Genomic DNA, 18,957 nt, shown 5'->3' on the forward strand with positions numbered 1-18,957 from the left:
CACGTGTCTGTAACTATGCTTCAATTATGCAACAGTGCAATTAATGCACTGTTGAAGTTGAGTTGATTTTGGGAAGTTTATGGTGTTAAGCAGCATCCTTGGGCTGGCATGTTACAAAACACAGTGGACTTAACATAATAATCTAGACAAATTTCTCAGGAAATTAATCCATGCTCTAACAAGATATGATCACTTGGTGTGCACGTGGAAGCAATGGCCATTGTACAAAGCTAGAGCAACAAGAGTGTTAGGGCGAGATCGGATTCAGAGGAAGCTGGCTAGATATCACATTTTGGAAAAATAACTTTTGAGATGATCCATGTAAGCAAGATTCCATATGAAAAGTGGCTGGAAAATAAGTGTCTGATGTTATGCAGAGTGATTCCCCTTCCATCTACCCCTAACTGATTTTGTGATCCAAGAAGGCACATACCATACTGACAGCAAAGTTTAAGTTAAGGGCTGTGATAATAACCCTTTCCATTATGTAGTAAGTGTGCAAACAGGTGAAATGAACCATGATAAGCTGTGCCAAGTGCCAACCTCTATGGCTTTCCGCTGGCACCTTGCCAGACCAAATCTCCCCCTCTCTTTATGTTTCAGACCCTTTATGTTTCCTAATAGGCAGCAAATTGCTCCAGAGGTTGAGCAGTTTAGCAGACTTCTGCCAGTGAAACTCAGAAAATGCATTCTGTACCCAAGTTATTGAAAAATTCAAAGGATATCTGATACTGGTGTTAACTGGAAAAAAGATAAAGCCAAGGAAACAGAATGCAAAAATCAGTATTTGATCATTCTAGGACTCTTTGAAACTTCACAAAATGGTTTGAGAATGGAAGGAATCTCTGGAGGTCACCTGCTGCAAAATCCCACATTCAAGCAGGGACACTACAGCATGCATCACATTCAGACAGCTTTAGAACATGGATGCAGGGCCCACCACCTGTGGGCAGCCTGATTGCTACCAGAATTCAGTCACCCTTACCATTCCTCTTATGTTCAGGAGAAACAGCTCAAGCTTCAGTTCCGCATGCTCACTGCCTCTCGAACTGTAACCACTTGGAAGAGTCTGGCACTGTTTTCTTTGCAGTCCCCATTTATTATATATGGTCAACCTCGTGAGATCTCCCCCATGCCTCACAGTCCCAACTCTCTCAGCCTTTCCTCATAGGAGAGCTAGTCCTGTCAGTTCATCCTCACAGCCCTTTGCTGGGCTCTCTTTTGTATTGGGAAATCCAGAACCGGTCACAGTACTTCCAGGTGTGACCTCACCAGTACTGAGGGGAAGCATCACTTCCTTCCACCTGCTGGCAAAACTTCTCCTGAAGCAGACCAGGATATTGTTAGATATCTCTGCAGCAAGAGCTCGCTGGTAATGTTCAGTTTTTGTCCACCGGGACCTGCAGGGCCTCTCCTGTCAGGCTGCTCTCCAGCTTGGCAGCCCTCAGCATGTCCTGCTGCTTCAGACTGTTACTTTCCAAGTGCAGAACTACACTTCTCCTTGTTGAACTGTCACTTCACCTCTCCTGACGGCGTAGGTTCCTCTGAATGCCACTTTGGCGCTCAACCCTATCAGCCAATCATCTCAGCTGGGTCAACTGCAAGCTTGCTCCGGGTATTTTTTTAACCCAGATCACATATGAGGATGAACAGAGTCAGATCCAGTCTCTACCCATGTAATACACTTCTAGTTATTGGCATCCAAGTAGACTTTGTGCCACTGATCATCAGCTTCTAAGCCTGGCCTCTCAGTTTTCAGTCTAACTCACCAGCCCATACTTCATCATCTTCTCTACGAAGATCCCATGTGAAACAAATTAAAAACCTCACTTATGTTCACGAAGACAATATCCACTGCTTTCTGCTCACCTGCTAAGCCAGTCATTTCATTATAGAAGATTACCAGGTTTGTCAAGCATGACAACACCTTTGTAAATCCACACTGACTGCTCGATTCCTTCCCTTTCACATGCCTGCAGTGGTTTCCAAAACAATTGTTTCATCATCCCCTCAGAGATCAAGGTGAGGCTAACCAACCTGTACTTTTCTGTGTCTTCCCCTTTGCTCTCTTCTTGAATAATAACATTTACTTTCTTTCAGTCATCAAGCACCTCTCCCAGTTGCCATGACTTGTTAAAAGATCACCAAAAGTAGCACCAAAAACATCAACTAGCTTCCTTAGTGTTCATGGGTGCATCTCGTCAGGGCCTGTAGACTTGTTAAGTCCACTCTGCTCAAGTATTCTCTAATCCAATCCTCTTCTACCAGGAGAGGATCTTCCTTGATCCAGACTTAACCACAGGTGTCCATGGAAAAAGCCTGGGAATCCCAGGCTTATAAATTGTTAAAAAAAAAAAATTTATATCCACCTTCCTAGTAAAGACTAAATTGGGAGAGGCTGAGGTACAGCCCTGTGTCACTACAGTCTCTGCCCCAATCTGATATCACACACATTTTCCCTGGCCTTTCTTTTACTACATATGTACTAACAGAAGCCCTTCTGGTTGCCTTTATTGTTCCTCACCAAATTCAGCTCCAAACAGGCTTTGTCTTTCCTAACAACATCTCTGCATCCTTAGACAGTGCTTCTATATTCTTCACAGGTTACTTGCCTCTGCTTTCTCCCTCTGTATGCTTCCTTATTATGCTTCAGTTTTGCCAGAAGCTCCTTGTTCATCCACACGTCTCTCAGAATTTCTGGCTGGCTCTGAGCTTGCTGGGAGGGACTGCATTTGGGCTTGGCACAGGTGATATGCAAACATCAGCAAGTTTTCTGGGCCCCTCTTTGCTCAATGCCTTAATCCCATGGAACACTTCCAAGCAGATTCTTGAAGTAAGCTCTCCCCAAGTACACGGTTGTGCTCTCGCTTTTCTCCTGCTTTACCCTCTCAGGAACCTGAATGCCACCATCTCACGGTCATTGAATCTAGGGCTGCCTATGAGCTTCACATTTCCAGTAAGCCCTCCCTTGTCTGTATGTATGAGATCCATCAAAGCATCTCTCCTTGCTGGCTTGCCTGTCACTAGAGTCAGAAAGTGTCACTGATGCTCTCCAATGATTCTGCACTGCTTATGTCTAGCTGTGTTGTTCCTGTAGCAGACACGCTCTACATTGCCAAAACAATGATTTACTCTTCAATCCTCACCTATAAGCCCTCAGCTGGCTCCTCAGTCAATCTCAGGCTGAATGCACTTCAGCTGCTCTCTCACATAAAAGCCAGCTCCTTCTCTATGACTTCTACACTTTGCCTTCCTACAGAGCCTGTCTCCCTCCAGTGCGGTACTCAAGCCATTTGAGCCACACTACCAGACCTCCATGATTCCAACAAGATCATAGCCCTGCAACTGCACAGAGTTCTCTAAAGTCCCATGTTTATGTCCCATGTTGCATCTATTAATGTGCAGACATTTCAGAGGCACTCCACTGTTTCCCAGAAGAGGTCTGTTGCTTTTTTCCCCCCACCCTTCTTCTTTAGACTCATTCCCTATTGATGGTTCCTTGTTTGCATGCAAATACTTGAAGTGCTCTTTGTCAACCTTATTCTTCACAAGTCTGCTGGTAACTTTCTCTCTCTCCCCTGCCATTCCTGCTTTAAAGCCCACCTTTCCAGGTTAGATATCCTGCTGGCAAAGACAGCTCTGCCTCACTGAACAGGCTGGACCCAACTCTCCCAACCAGATGCTGATTATCCAACAGGATTCAATTGTCAACGAAACCAAAATACCATTCAAAGCTTCACAACCAATTGCAGAAATGCAATTTCAGTGTCTATATAATTTTTTGTCCTACTATTATTGCCCTTGTATTCTGTGTTATACCCATTTTAAGTAGATCACGTAGGGTTTATTGTCCTTGAAATGATCCACAGACAAGAGAAAAAACAACTATCACTGGCAACAATTTTCCCAAAACTATTATTCAGGGATTATTACATCCTTAGGAACTATTATGGCACCTTAGACTACTGAAAATGGAATGCCTTTACTAGCTGCAAAAGTTTTTACACTACTGTGTCTATTTCTGTTTTGGAACATTTTGTTTTGTTTTGTTTTTTATTTGTCTAGAACCCCAAATTTCTTCAATCTAGAGGTTCTCTTACCTCCTCAGTATATCATGCAATGCACACAGCCACGGAATCCTGTCCTAGAAGCAAAACAAATTAATTGAAAATGGTATGTGAAATGCATTTGAGAGAATCACTTTTAACATCTGGAGCATTTATTAGAATTAATATGTACAGCCATTTCATTTTTCATTGTCATTCTTCCTAATATAGATTTCTACCACTGCCTGCATCCTAAGAAATGCAAGGCATGTTATTGATATGATACTTATACACACCAGCAAGTTTCTTACGAGGTAAAACAGTTTGAAGAACAGATAAATTGTATCTTGCTTCTACAATACGTTTCAAATATAGTCTGCTCTCAGACAGCTGCTGACATAGCTTGAATGGTTATCTCTTTTCCCTTCTCTACAAGGCTGAGGCTTTCAGGAACTACTCCAAGGTGCTAAGACAGACCTAAATTTATTTATCTGCAGTAACTATACAATTTTTATGACAGCAGCAACCACAACTAAATGCACCCATAGCCACAGTTTTGCAACAACTTTGCTCAGTACTTGGCAAAGGCAGTGCGAGCGATCGATTGGCTTCTTAATATAATCTGTTCTTGAACATAAACTTTCAGCAACTTTTGTCACACCAGCTGAGCAGTAAACTATTGATCCCATTTCACCTTTCTGCACAGCTCTTGCTGAATGAGGGCAACAAATTAAGATACAGATAGATAAATACAACATTTTCTTGTTATTATAATTACAGATTCACTTTCCATTGCCATTCAAGTAGGCACCTTTTGTAATTCTGCACCACTGATGTTCAGAAGAGATACTTGCTTGGCACCACACACCAGTAACACTGATCATTCAATTATGCAGTACTGCTTTACATGACACAATGACTTTTGTGAACGTCCAGACAGAAACATGTAATCTAAAGCTGCAGTTCCATTCATTGATGTAGAGGAATAGCTCCCCCAGGTGCCTAAAGAAAAGCATGGCCAGCAGGTTGTGGGAGATGATCCTCCCCCCCTATTCTGGCCTGGTGAGGCCCCACAGAGCACTGTGTAAAGTTCTGGCCTCTTCAGTTCAAGAGAGAGACCAGCAAAGAGCTGTAACGATGATGAGATGATGTCTGCAGCATCTCCCTTATTCCCTTACAAGGAAAAGCTGAGAGTCCTGAGACTGTTCAGCCTGGCAAAGAGAAGACTAAAGGAGGATCTTATCAGTGTTTAAAAATATCTAATGGACAGTCAAGTGGATGAAGCCAGGCTCTTTTCAGTGGTTCTCAGTGGCAGGACAAGGGGCAATAGGCACAGGAAGTTCCCATAAAAATGGATTTATTTAGAGTGAGGGTGACAGAGTTATGGAATAGGCTGCCCAAAGAGATTGTGGAGTCTTCTTCTCTGTAAGTATTCAAAACCCATCAGGACAGTTTCCTGTGCAACCTACTGTAGGGTACCTGCTTTAGCAGAGGGTTGGACTGGATGATCTCCAGAGGTCTTTTCTGACCTTTGCAGTGCTGTGATTCTTATAAACTAGAGACCCAGACAATCAACCTATGTTTACATATGAAATACAATTTTTTGTAATATGATTTGCCAAAGGCTGCAATTATAAAGTAGTATTGATAACAACTGTTTCAGAATTCATAGGAATTACCTCATCATTTAGCGGTATCCCTGCTGCCATCTTCCTTTTATTCTCTGGAGAATGATAGTCATCTGCATCATAGAATTTCCACCTCAGCTAAGAAAAAAGAAAATAAAAAAAGAAAAAAAGATCATTCAGCCAAATCAGATTAGGATATATACTATCAAGGATCCCAGAATTTATCATGACACCACAAATCTAGAGGCCTCTTACACCTCATCATGAATCACCATTAATTAATGCAATGCCTTTTACCACAACTACCAGCTCAGCACAACAACAGCAACAACTGACGCATAACTGCTGTTCCTTTAGACGGTGTTTCGTTGGCAATGGCTGCGCAAACCGGCTTCAAGTGAGCAGGCAGACTGTGCTGTGAAGCTACAGCAAGACTAAGTGCCAGTTGTCCAAGAGCTGCGGGTCGCCAGACGGAGCGACTTAAGAAGTAGTGACGAACATCGGTAGAAGAACAGAATGCAGCCGTACCTTTGCTGCCAAACGCGACCCAACCGTGGTTCTGCAAAGAAGCACAAGGAGCTCATTATTGCAGCACATCTGAGAGACAGGGATCCCAGAACGACCTTTCTAAGGAGACAAATCTTTATGTACAGCCGTAAAACAAAACCGGGCATGACTACGAGCCCACGCTTCGAAAAACCAAACCAGAGCCCTTCTCTTCCCCACTCGTGCCGCGGTGTGGAGGCTGAGGCCGGCTGCGGGGGAGCGCTGCGCCTGGCCGAGCCGCGTCCGGGCCCTACCGCCACCGCCAGGGCTGGTCGCACCGCAGACCCTCGCCTCGCCGCCCGGTACCTACTTCCCGCAGCCGCTGACGCCCATGACCACCACCAGCACCATGGCACAGCCCCGCCCGTTCCGCGCGGCCTTCCCCTCCGTCGCCACCGGCCCGGCCCGCCCCCGGCTGCGGCGGGCGGATCCCGGCCAGGCTGGGTCGCTCAGCTGGGGCTGCTGGGGCCGCGGACGTTGTGCCCGCGGCAGTTACTGGTCCCGCTTACGTAACATCGTCTGACAGGAACGTGGAGCGTGCACGGCTGTCTGCAGACACCGCTTTCCCTTTGCTCGCGGACTCCCGCCCTTACATCTAATTAGCCCATTGATCCGCGCCGCGGTTACCCCGCTCTGCCAGTTTAAAAGGCTCCTGGAGTGAACGCGCGGGCACCGCCTCCCCGCCGGGAGCCCTGGACAGCTCCGCGTTGTTGAGCGAGCGGCTCCACCTGGCGACTGGGCGCTGCCATGGAGCTGCCCGGACGGAGCGGCGGGGAGAGGCGGCACTTGTTGCTCCCGAGCGTTTAGTTTGAGTTTAACCCAGAGAATTCACGCTTTAGGGCCGTGACTTCAAACGTCCTTTCTTCCAGTGCAGTCTCTATAGGAAAACATCACCGCTTCCCTATCTGGTGGTTTTCAGCTTTTTGTAGTCACTTCTCCTAGGGTTTAGTTGCTAGTTGCATCAAACTCCAGGTGAAGTGATTGCTGTCTGCTGCTGGTGCAGTGGTGGGGGATATGGTACAGCAGCAGCTAGGAGTAACAGATCTCCCCTGCATGACTGGGAACGGCATCTTTCTGGAAAGTGTTGCAGTCTGAACAGAGAGTGATGACAAGAACTGGTGAGTGGAGCCATTTCTTTTTTATTTCTTGCTTTTCAGCAAGTGTTGTGGTATGACACTTATGAGGCCAAGGTAGATAGAGCTGAGGGATCGGCACTTGGCTGGGTGTGAGGTGCCTCAGGCCTAAAGCTTGCACTTATGTGTTTGATCACAGCACGTATAACACCAGAGATACTGCAGTCATTAATTCCTCCAGCACTGGTATCTTTGCCACGTGAAAGTGGCAGCATCATGAGGGCCACAGTCATCAACAATGGATGGTAGATGTTAAGTGTGTTATGTTACAGGTACCAAATTGTTCCACAATAGAGCCAGTTCTGAATGTTTCTCACACAGTCATTGTTATTTGGCACATATCTCATGCTTGTGCATGAGAAATTGTGGTTTGATATAACAAGAGGTTTTAAATGAACAAGTTTAGTGATACAATATAATTAACAATACTGATCTGATAACACTTTTATTCTAATATTCCCTTGCTAGTTTCACTCATACACATTGATAGAAATGTTTTTGTTTTTCTTTAGTTTATGAAAAATGTTTAATAGACATTGCCATTACAAACTGCATTAATTGAAATGGCTTTGAGAATTGAGCTTAAGGGAAAATATCTCCATGTTTTCATGATATACATCCCCTCCCCTCCCTCCTCATCTCCCTTTCCCTCCCCCTTTCCCTTCCTTCTTTTTCTTCTTTTTCTTTTTCATTTCTTTTTCTCTTTCTCTTACTCTTTTTTTTTTTTTTTTTTTCTTTTCTTTTTCCAGTGGGGAAGAAATGTCTAAGAAGTTGCAGAATGAACAGGTTCATGACACACTGAATATACAAAAGTAAATCAAACCTTATATTTAGATTAGAGATCTAATAGCAAGGTTGATTCTTAATGCTATAAATTACATTCTTCTTCTTTACTACACTTCTATATTAGTTCCTCCTTTGAAGGAATAAAATTACTAAATTACTATCCAGTAAGCAGCTAATAACACCAGATTCTCAAATAGAAAGCTTTCTCTGAAATTGGGATGATTAAGTCAATCCCAGTTTCTGAAACCAGAACAGATAATGGGACATTTCATGAATCAAGCTGCAGAAGAAATTCTGAAAGTACATTAAGTATCTCAGTCAGCGTGATTTTTTTTTTCCTTTACAGAGCACTTTGGAGATGTTCTGAAAGATGGATGTCTTTTATTTCCCCCCTGTAATCTGTCTCTGACAATTCAACTTAGAGTTCACATACCTATTAAGACTTTCTCAACAGTGAGCTGTGCCTTCCAAGTTATTAGACTCTCACCCAAGCAGACAATCCTCAAATTACTGACAGACCGCAGTGCTTACTTTAAGGTGTCCAGTGACTGAATGCAAATTATGCTTTAATAGCACTATGTTTGTGCTAAATTAATTGAACTCTCCTGGCATCTTTTCAATGTATTGGTTGATTAATTGTGAAGCATGGGGAAATGTTTCTTTAAAATGTGAATTCTTAGGATACAACAGTGAACTAACTTGAAAACACCCATGGTCATATTAACCATGGAAACACTGCCACAACTGTTGATCCCACTCCTGGAAATAAAATATTCTTCTGTTGTTTACTGGCTACTCCACCTTTCATGCACCACCACTGGTTTTGTAATAAATTATCACAGCTTCACCTGGTTTTATTGCTACAAAACAGACGAATGAGTTTCTCTGTCTGACATCTTGTAAGAAGCACCATGCCAAGCTGGAGTGATGTCAGATAGCAGCTATTTTTGGCATCAGTGTATTTGCAGAAAGTCTTCCATAGAATTTTCTTTTACTTAAGGCTAGGCTAAGCTACCATGGGAGTGCATCCTCAGGGCTGTGTGAGCAATGGTACACTGTGCATACACTGTGGGAAAACAGAGAGGGAGAAAACTAATCAAATTGTACAAACAAAGGAGCCTAGAGGTAATGTGAGAAGCAAGAAGGTGATTATATTCAGATTTCCTTCAGATGTGGTTGACTTTATTTGCGCAAATATAATTCACGTTAATAACCAGCTGGACAGCTGACTGGATAAAACTCAGCCAAAAGGTTGTCCTAACAAAATCATACTATGTATGCTTCAGTGTCCAATATGAGATGAGTTTAAACAAGTCATAGGTACTTTCACTGAGATATGTGAATCCTTTAGGTTGAGGTGAATGAGAATTTTCCTTCCAGTCCATTTTAGGTGCAGGCAAGAGGTATTTTTTTCCAGCTTTTCTTTATTTAATAGCATGGAAGAGCTTCATTTTAATCTTTGTTGTTTATTCACATATGTGTATCTCTAGAAATTTATTCTGATGATGTAATTCCATTGAAGACCATTTGCAATAGTTGGCACAGGTATCTTCTCCCTACTATTTGAAATTCTTATCTCCCACATTGGCAGAGTATATAACTTGATTCTGAAGCTTTGATGTAGTTATACAAATAAGCTGTCTGGTTTCATGAATTCTGAAGTACATTTACATAACCAAAACAGGAGACAACAGAATGTAAATATCTTACAATGCTTTATTCACTAGGTGAAATGCAGTGGTAAAGAGCAAAGAATCAAGTATCTTAGAAAGTCAAAAGTTCTGTAAGATCTGACAGAAAACTCATTGCATGCTTCCAGCTCTTAAAGACTTTCTAAGTTACTGTGTTTCAAAATGATTTTAAATGGCATTTATTGTCAATTTTGTTGTGTTTTGGAAAATTATTGGACTTTTTCTTAGGCTCTCTGTTTTGGGCAATTGTTTGATACTGAATGCTTGGATATAAGAAAGGTTTATCATCTACTTTAATTAGTTATCTAATTTTTGGGAAGGGTAACACAAAGAATTAAGGGATTCTAGCTTTCTTAGTAGTATATTTATTTAACTTTACTGCATGTTCATCCTTCCCAGAGATACTAAGGATCTGTTTTGTTCAGAATACTGTAAAGGGCAAAGTGAGAAGAAATAGGAAGAAAACCACAAAATCAACAGCTTTCCCCCCCCTTTTTCTAAAAAGCACGCTCCTTCTGATTCTAGTTCCTAATTGAAACTTATCACAATGTAATGGAGAACAGCTATAAAAGAAGACAGGCCTCTTAACGCTTCTCTGAAACACCCAGCATTATGGGCATCTGTTTCTTATGAAAGTGAGTGCTCAGATACAGTGGGTAGTCCCAACTTTCTGAATTTTAGAGAACAACTGTCCTTCAGGCAGCTTAATTCCTAAATTACTTTTGGGACTTAAATGAAATCCTGGATATATGCTGACCATAAACGCAAACTGATATGATATGTTCACTGTAAGAAGTGTCACTTACAGTGGGGTGTTTTTTAGTCACAATTAGTCCTTGTCATGAAGTAGATCGACTTCAAATTTTGACTGTGTAAATTGAAATTATGCCAAGAATTTTTACAGTTTGTAATGCAGAATAAGTCAATACACTGTCTAAACTTCTTTCTTTTTGACTGTATGCTAAATATGCACATTACATTGAAGAGAACAAAGTGGATCTCAGTCCCCAATAGGATTTCCCAGTACTGAGAATAAAATTAATCGGTCTGATGAATCTGCCAAGTTTTCAGAAATTTGAGACTAGTAAATAAAACTAAAGCAATTATAGGTATTAAAAATCATATTAAACATTTGTACATGCTACTTCATTAAATATTTTCATACTGGAGGGCAGTGCTAGAGGGTATGTTGCACATGAAATAAGGAATGAGAGTTGTAAATAGTTTTTCTTGTATTTCCAGTTTAAGGACAAAAAATGCCAAGTAAAAAGGGAATGAGAATGGTTTGACTTTGTTACTTCTAAGCAACTTAAGTGTTCTTAGCTTGTCTGTGAAGCCAAACGGGTGACAAAGTTACCTGAATCCAGCTATAGGGAAAAGAAGAATGCATTACGTCATACCCTGTTATAAACTTTTCTTACCTGTACATGCCTTAGTTTGTTGATTTCTGTATATGGAAGCTGAAGAAAGCACTGAACTAAGAGCTAAATGTACTTTTTTTTTTCTTTTTTTCCCCAGCAAAAACATAGTAAATACTGTATTATGCTTATGCAATACCTAGTTGATTCACTTCCAAGAAAACTAGTTGTTTTCTTACATGATAGCTCCTTAAGCCTTGAAAACATCTTAATATTATGGTCTATACTCCGAGTCCAGAATAAATCTTACAATACCAACTCCACAAGAAACCTACCAAAATTAATCTAATGTAAAAAGTCAAAGTCTGTTTTCCCACATAACAGTTTCTCCATATGACCTGATCAAAACCAGTGCATTAACATGAGGACTCCTGGGAAGTGCTCAACAATCAAAATCATTTTTAAAGTTTGAGGTCATAAAATAGTGTGCTATTTAATCTGCCATGTTTAGTGGGTGAAAAGAATGTGGGAAAATTACACTCTTTTTAGTCCAGAGTCACAAACAGAGCTGCAGTAGCTCAATTCAAAAGTGATTGTGAAAGCCAAGGGGCTATGCCTCATGTGTTCCTTTTGTGTTCCTTTGGAGCAAAGTCTGTAAAATACCACAGTCTTTCTGTTTGTGTAAAGCTGCTAAAGCACAGTGCTCACAGTGACTGTGCAGCCACTGCTAGCAGGCCAAAGTTATGTGCAATTGAGAGTAATCTCAGTGTTACTGCAGGGCAGACTGGAGATTAAGTCTGCAGACTTAAGAGAAGAATTTGTTTGATTCAGTCTCTTCAGAAATGAATCTGGAATATCTGAAGAGAACATCAGCAGAGCTGTACTGGTTTTGTTCCTGTCTAAATCAAGCGCCATGGGACATATAAGGAAGCTGCTAGGCTGTGTTGGGATGATGTCAAGAAAGCCAAGGCTCAGCTTGAACTAAACATGGCAAGGGGTGCCAAGAAGAACAAGAAAGGATTCTCCAGGTACCTCAACCTGAAAAGAGAAATCCAACTCCCTCCAGTGAGCATCACAGGCAAAGTCATAACAGCAAAGAGAAGGCTGAGGTACTCAACAACATTTTTGCTTGGTCTTCTCTAATAGCTGCTCATGACACAGCCCTTGAACAAATGGTTCCAAAGGAGGGGATTGGGCAAGCATCATCCTTCCTGCTGTGAGCAAAGATAGGGTTCATGACCACCTGAGAAACCTGAACATACACAAGTCTATGGGTCCCAGTGAGGTGCACCCCAGAGTCCTGAGGGAATGGTGTAGTTGCCAAGCCTCCCTCAGTGATATCTGAAAAATAGCGGCAGTTGGGTGAAGTCCCTGATGACAGGAAAAAGGCAATATTACGTATATTTTTAAGAAGGATAAAAAGGATGGCCCCAGGAACTACCGATCCATCAGACTCACCTCTGTGCCAGGAAAGATCCTCTTGGAAGCTTTGCTAAGGCATGTGGAAAGCAGGAAGGTGATACGGGAGAAGCAGCACGGCTTCACCAAGGGGAAGTCCTGTTTGACAACCTAGAGGCCTTTTATGGTGGTGTAACTACATCAGTGGACAAAGGAAGAGACATATGTGCTCTAACTCTTACAGTGTAAAATACATGTACTGGATTTTTCAGCATGATTTACAATAGCAGCAATGATACTAATATGGAACTATTAATTCTGATAGCACTCAAAGCACTATTAAAATATAGCCACCTGAAAATGGAAAGGAGAAAATATCTTAAAATGTTTATACTAGAAGTGAATTTAAATGACTGTTACTGAGCAGGTAGCAGTGAATGCTTTTGAAGTCTGCTCTGTGTCTGGTGGCTTTTTAAAAATTTATTATTTTATTTTATTTTTGCATTTGGTTAGTGCACATCTCTTTCCTGAATAGTCAAGCCTTTGTTCTACAGTCACTTACAAGCATACTTAACTCTTCGGCCATACAGCTTGTCACATGCAAAGTTGTTAGCAATAGAGGTAACAACACAAATCCTGATCCAGTATTTACTAGCTTTTCCATAACTATAAGCCGAGGTCAATAAGGAGCAATAGTCCACAGAGTAATTTGGAAAAGAATTAATGACAAAAATCAGAAACTATAAAGACAGCTGTATCAGAAACTGAATTTTGTTGCATATGCTTATTTAAAAATCAAGGTGTTATTGTAATAACGGGCTCTTTATGGAGATTATATGCTGGCAATATTAACAAACCTGAAATTCTTGTTGCATATGATGTATGTTCTTCCTGTATTCCTCAACTTGTTCTCAGAATGTACATGGAATTTTTACCTGATTTACCTTATGTACAAAGCAGAAGTTTAATTCTCTGGACTTTAACGTGATCTAAATCTGACTACCCATTCAGGCCCCAACTTTGAGGATAATTCCAATCTGAAAAAAAAATGCTTTACACACATTTGAAGTTGGGCAAACAGAAATATAGACAAGGTATATAAAATCTGCACTGTGTGACGTAAGCATTAACAATCAGTAACTAAAAAGAAGAGAAGAAACAATAAAGGACATTGGCCCATAGGTGGCAATGAGAGAGCAAGTGCTCACATGGCCAAGAAAGCAGCTTGGCCTGTGGCCAGCAGTGATTGTACTCAGCTCTGGCCCCACCTCAAACAGTATTCCCTTTTGGGCCCCTCATTAAAAGAAAGACACTGAAGTGTTGAAGCCTGTCCAAGAAAAGCAACAAAGCTGGTGAATGTTCTACAGAGCAAGACATATGAGGAGAGGCTAAAGGAACGGGGGTTATTTAGCATCGAGAAAAGGAGGCTCAGGGAGAGAGACTTCATTGCTCTCTAAGCTGCTTGGAAGGAGTAGTAGAGTAGTGAATAGTTGTAGTAGTGTGGAAGTTGATCTCTTCTTCCAGGTGACAGATGCTAGGACAAGAGGAAACTGACTCAAGCTGCATTAGGGTTAGTTTAAGTAGGAAAAATTCTTCACTGAAGGTTATGTGGAGCATTGGAACCAGCTACGTAGGTTGTGTCACCATCCCTGAAGGTGTTAAAATGATATGGTAGATATGGTGATAAAGCATATTGTTTAGTGGTAGACTTGGCTGTGCTAGATTAACAGGGATGATCTTAGAGATCTTTTCCAGCCTAAATGTTTCTATGATTGTATGAACACGACCAAAACTTGTCCAAACTTTCAGATGTTTGAAAGTGCTTGTGTAAACAGAAACAGAAATGAAACATTATTGCAAGCAAGCTCTGCCCATCAGCAGTCACATTCTACCCTGGAACAAGAATAGTAGAAAAGAAGACATAAATAGGTGTGCAGTAGGTGTTATTCCATTGTATGCTCAGTAAGCTAGGCTTTGGGGATTGTGAGAGCTTTTCAAAGCCTGGCTCTGAGGAGATGAGCTGGCCATCTGGTAACTTGTGCTAGGGTAGTTTTTGTCTATGTTATGACAAATGTTAGTGTTAAAGTAACAATCAACTTTTACTCTTGCTTTTGTTTCTCCAGAATTACTGAAGTTCATTAGCTGAAAACATGGGATTATTTTGAATTGGAGCCTTAGTAAATGATCATTTAGATAGGTATTTTTCACAGGAGGAGTAGTTCAAGCTGTAGGTGGACAATATCTGCAAATGTACCTCCACATAAAGTTTTTAGGTGGGCAAAAGCAATATATATGTTGCAGTATTCTTAATCTGTTCACAAAAACAGTCAAGAAAGGAGAGCTCAGATTTTCATCTTGGTCCACGGATGCAGAATGCATTTGTTTGGATTATTAAGTCTCTGGTAATGTTCTTTTTGATTCATTACAGATCAGTGAGATACATAGATATGACAGCCACTTTGTATTCAGCAAAAGACATTCATGTTCCATTAGATAATGAATCAACTGTAGATATCCGAAACCACCAGCTTTGTCACATACAAAACCTGTTAGTCTTTCAGGAATGCAAGCTTAAGAGTTTCTTTGAGGCTTTTAACAAGCAAGGTAACTTGCTGCATTTCTTGTATGAAAGCAGCTACAAAGAAAATAGTGAGAGCAAATATTTGGCAACAAGCAGGAGGAGGCTCCTTGGAGAAGCTCTACAGGGAATGAAAAGAGTGCACTGCTTGCTGTAGTTTTTCTGGCAACAATGCTGGAAAAAGACTGAAAAACCCCTGAAAAGAATCTACTGAAGAAACATTTCAATTTCCACTGGCAGAAACACAGCTAGTCCTAGGAATCCATGAACTGTGACATTTGTCTCACTGACTTTGTGCTCTCTAAACTAAAGCTTCTGAGATGATGTTTGCCCTTATGGTAGTTAGCTTGAATGTATTAAAATGAGTGGAAAGTTTGTTCCAGTGACCAGCTTTCAAATGTGATGTTGTCAATGTGGCCTAACTCAGGTAAATGCTAACAGATACTTAAGCTTCCAGGTGACATCTACAGAAAGTCTGCTAAGAAGTTTGTGCAGTAAATTTAACCCATTCTTCTCTGCAGAACTGGAGTACTATGATGTTTTATTTCCCAGCACTTCCTGAATCTGCAGAGATCACGGAACTGCAGCAGTGAAAGCAAGTGCATTCTTCTGACTCGCCCCTGCTCCCTCTTGTGAACTGTGCTGGTGATGATATGCAAGGAGTGCACACAAGCTGTGATACACCCCTGCTGATGACAGTAGGCATTTAGCGCTTTCTGCTGCTGTAATTGTGACCTAATATTGCATGGATAGCTCTGCATTTTTAGTGGATTTGTAGTGAGATCATGTTTGACTCAAAAATTTCCTGTGGATTACAAACTTGAGAATCCCGGTACTTTGGTGCTACCATCAATAGTGTGGTATTTTACAGATCTTGTTACATTTTCTTTCATGAAATAAACTTTCAGTGCTTTTGAAATATAAAAGGAAGTAGAAATCCTCTGTGAATTAATTTTTCAGTTTCTGGCTCAACTCTGCCCTCACTGCAACTGTAGGACTTTTACTATTTAAATATTTTTTATTTGAAAACTGTGTATCTTTAAATGCTCTTAAAGTTACAGTAGTGAGAATTATAGAAATATGCATTAATATTTTATATAGTTTCCAATATTGGCATCTCTCTGAACACAAAACGTTTGAAGATCTTTGTTATTACTTTTGAGTGACACGCTGTATACTCACCCCAGTTCTATTATCTGATTGCTAACTTAAGCTTGGTCTCTGGATACATTTTAAATGAAGGAGTTGTGTACCTTGAACGCAGTTCTTCTGAAGAAAGCCAAGTAATATGTATGCATGTTGTAAACTCCGAGCCTTTATAGCAACAAGTTTTTCATGTGACTTAGGACATTCAGAAATGATCCAAATCTTCTATAAAAATGGATGTCTAGGCCATGTAGGAAGCAAGTTTTCCTGTGAACCTCTGATTCTCTTGCTTAGTTACAGCTATCTTAAACAGACTCCTTGGAATACTGGTTCAGTGCTAGCTGAGGTGATAGAACAAGAGGAAATGGTTTCAAACTTAAAGAGGGTATATCTAGGTTAGATATAAAGAAAAAATCTTTTACAGTGGGGGTAGTGAGGCACTGACACAGGTTGCCCAGAGATGTTGTGGGTGTCATGTTCCTGGAGACTTTCAAGGCAAGGCTGGATCAGGCCCTGGGCAACCTGGCCTAGCTGTGGATGTCTCTGTTCATTGCAGGGGATCTGGACTAGATGGCCTTTAATTGTCCCTTCCAATTCTAGGGATTCTATGATACTGTATTCTGTGATTTAGGTTCACATAGAATCACACAGAAATCAAAGTACTACTCGAAGTTGTTACTGCTGCCTCCTGCCCCTGAATCTAACTTTAAAGCTGGTAGCAATTCCTAGTTAAATAGGAAGCAGAAGCCAGTCAGTATCCTTTACTCTGTCCTGATGCCCTCTGCCTTAAGCAAATGAATTCAGATACCCGTTAGATGAACAAATGAGAATGCACTATTACCTTGCATGCTTCAGACAGCCCTGAGGATGATGATACATATTCAGGTGTGCTTTGACCCACCAACATTTGTTCTTGCAGCCCTGTTTACGTGGCTTTGTGACCCTATTGGATTGCTCCAGCTCTGTAGGGTGAACGGCAGGTGAGTGCTGTGACACCTTTATGGTCTTGGCAGCAAGAGCAGCCACTGACTGACAGCCCACCATGGGATAAGTGTACAAAAAGTATATTTAAGCTTATACTCATCCATCAGCTCAGCACTTACAAGTAACAGAACCAAATTTTTGTGCATGGCTTTGTGTTTTCTAATACTAGCTGTACTATTTAATGCCACTGCCTCAAGTACAGGACCAACTCTCCATATATCAGCTGCACAGGGTTCTCCATATGATTTGTAATTGTACAAGACATTTAAGACTCCCCTGTTTGTAGAAGAAAAAGACCCATCACCATGTTGCTTTATTCTTCTACATGGGGTGGAGGGTTTTTTTTGTTGTTCATTTACTTGCTGACATGCTGCTAGGCACTGCCATATTCTGTGGCAGTAGTATGTCTGACAGTAGCATGACAGCATTCTGTGACTGTATGTCTATGATAACTGACACAGAAATCTGCTACTTGTCTCACAAGGTGCTCTCAGGCACCCCAGGTCTACATGGTGCAATGTACTGCAGAAGCGAATGAAGTGTCAAAAGGTAGGAGTGGACTGTTGTTAAGCCGGCTGGGCACCATACTGATGAGCTGCCTGCTGCTTCAGGTTTGGCTTGGCTCCTTCCCTCCTCGTTTTGAGGATGGAGAGAGGGAGAAAGAAAGGGGAAAATACATAGCATAGGCAGAGAAGGTGCCTTCTCTGTTGCTGGCAGGAAGATCTGTTGCCTCAGAGTAAATTCACAGGTGAGCTAAAATCCTGCATCTACTGAGTTCCCATACTGCAAGACTAAAGCATTAAAAAAACACTTTTTTGTTATTAACAAGTGGGGTGTCCACAACCAGTGTCTCAGCTGCTAATGACCATCTCCCTTAATTTGTAGCTGTTGAGGTGAATAATCTTTTTCCAGCACTTACTGGTTTGCTTCACCTTTCACTGCACAATTGGAAGTGTTTATCATTTACAAGAAGCATAAACTTAGGGTTTTTGTTGTTGTTGTTTCTAAATGCTCCACATTAGAGGGCTTTGCATATTTATTAGCCAGCAGCAGCGAGCATTATGTACTCCTCATTTGTTTGTGGTTCCTGCATTTCCTGTTAGCAGCCCAGCAGAAATCCAGAGGAGGAGTGTGCTAGCATAGTGGTGCTCAGCTGTTCCCAGTGGATTTCTGAAGAACGTTACCTTCAAACAGAACTGTGTATGAATATGGAAATTTACATGTCATCAAAGACAACTGGGCAGTGACTGAGGAATGCCCTGTGCGCGGCCATCAGCTTGCTTTTCTCTTTGTGGAACTACCACATCCCGTTCCACGCTGCTTTTTGTGCCACGCAGCCCCAGCGCTGATCCTTGTGTCAGGAATGGTCAGCTCTAGTAACTGCTTCATGAGTAACTTGTAGGGCTCTGCACAAACTTACATGTGTTTGTGGTGGTGAGCGTAGGGAAGCCACCAGGTGCTGTGTTTTCCTTCCCACTTTGCACAACAGTTCCTCCCTAAAGGACCCGTCTTCTCCCCTGAAGTCACAAGATTCCAAGACTCGCACTCTCAGATGAAGTTGCTTTGTGTCCTCTTGTATCCCCTCACAGCACACTCGTCCTGCCTGGTAATTTTCGCTTTGTTTTTCCCCCCTTGGCAGGGCTACACTGGGACAGCCAGCACA

The 18,957-nt window shown here is 41.6% G+C and overlaps 2 protein-coding genes across 14 annotated transcripts in view; one reads left to right on the top strand and one right to left on the bottom strand.

Annotated features, from left to right (window-relative positions):
• Positions 1-6,902, bottom strand: part of IDNK (IDNK gluconokinase) — a 9,758-nt gene extending 2,856 nt beyond the window's left edge. Inside the window, exons 1-4 of one of the 12 annotated variants that reach the window (XM_085530398.1) lie at positions 6,531-6,582; positions 6,203-6,233; positions 5,726-5,812; positions 4,101-4,144 (exon numbers count right to left, since the gene is read on the bottom strand). In XM_085530398.1, coding sequence (XP_085386524.1) covers positions 4,101-4,144; positions 5,726-5,812; positions 6,203-6,233; positions 6,531-6,571 — 203 coding nt within the window. In that variant the 5' untranslated portion in view covers positions 6,572-6,582. Of the gene's footprint in view, positions 1-4,100; positions 4,145-5,725; positions 5,813-6,202; positions 6,302-6,530 lie in introns of all 12 variants that reach the window. The other 11 variants (XM_085530390.1, XM_085530391.1, XM_085530389.1 and 8 more) reach the window with 11 other exon arrangements.
• Positions 6,903-6,967: 65 nt separating this feature from the next.
• Positions 6,968-18,957, top strand: part of FRMD3 (FERM domain containing 3) — a 140,801-nt gene continuing 128,811 nt past the window's right edge. Inside the window, exon 1 of one of the 2 annotated variants that reach the window (XM_015849240.3) lies at positions 6,968-7,338. Coding sequence is in view for 1 of the 2 variants with exons in the window: in XM_085530332.1 (XP_085386458.1) it covers positions 18,847-18,900 (54 nt within the window). In the remaining variant the exon portion in view is untranslated. Of the gene's footprint in view, positions 7,339-18,831; positions 18,901-18,957 lie in introns of those variants that run through there. The other variant, XM_085530332.1, reaches the window with a different exon arrangement.

This window comes from Coturnix japonica, chromosome Z, assembly GCF_054131305.1.
Source record: "Coturnix japonica strain WE chromosome Z, WE-NBRP24, whole genome shotgun sequence".
Classification (NCBI taxonomy): Eukaryota; Metazoa; Chordata; class Aves; order Galliformes; family Phasianidae; genus Coturnix; species Coturnix japonica.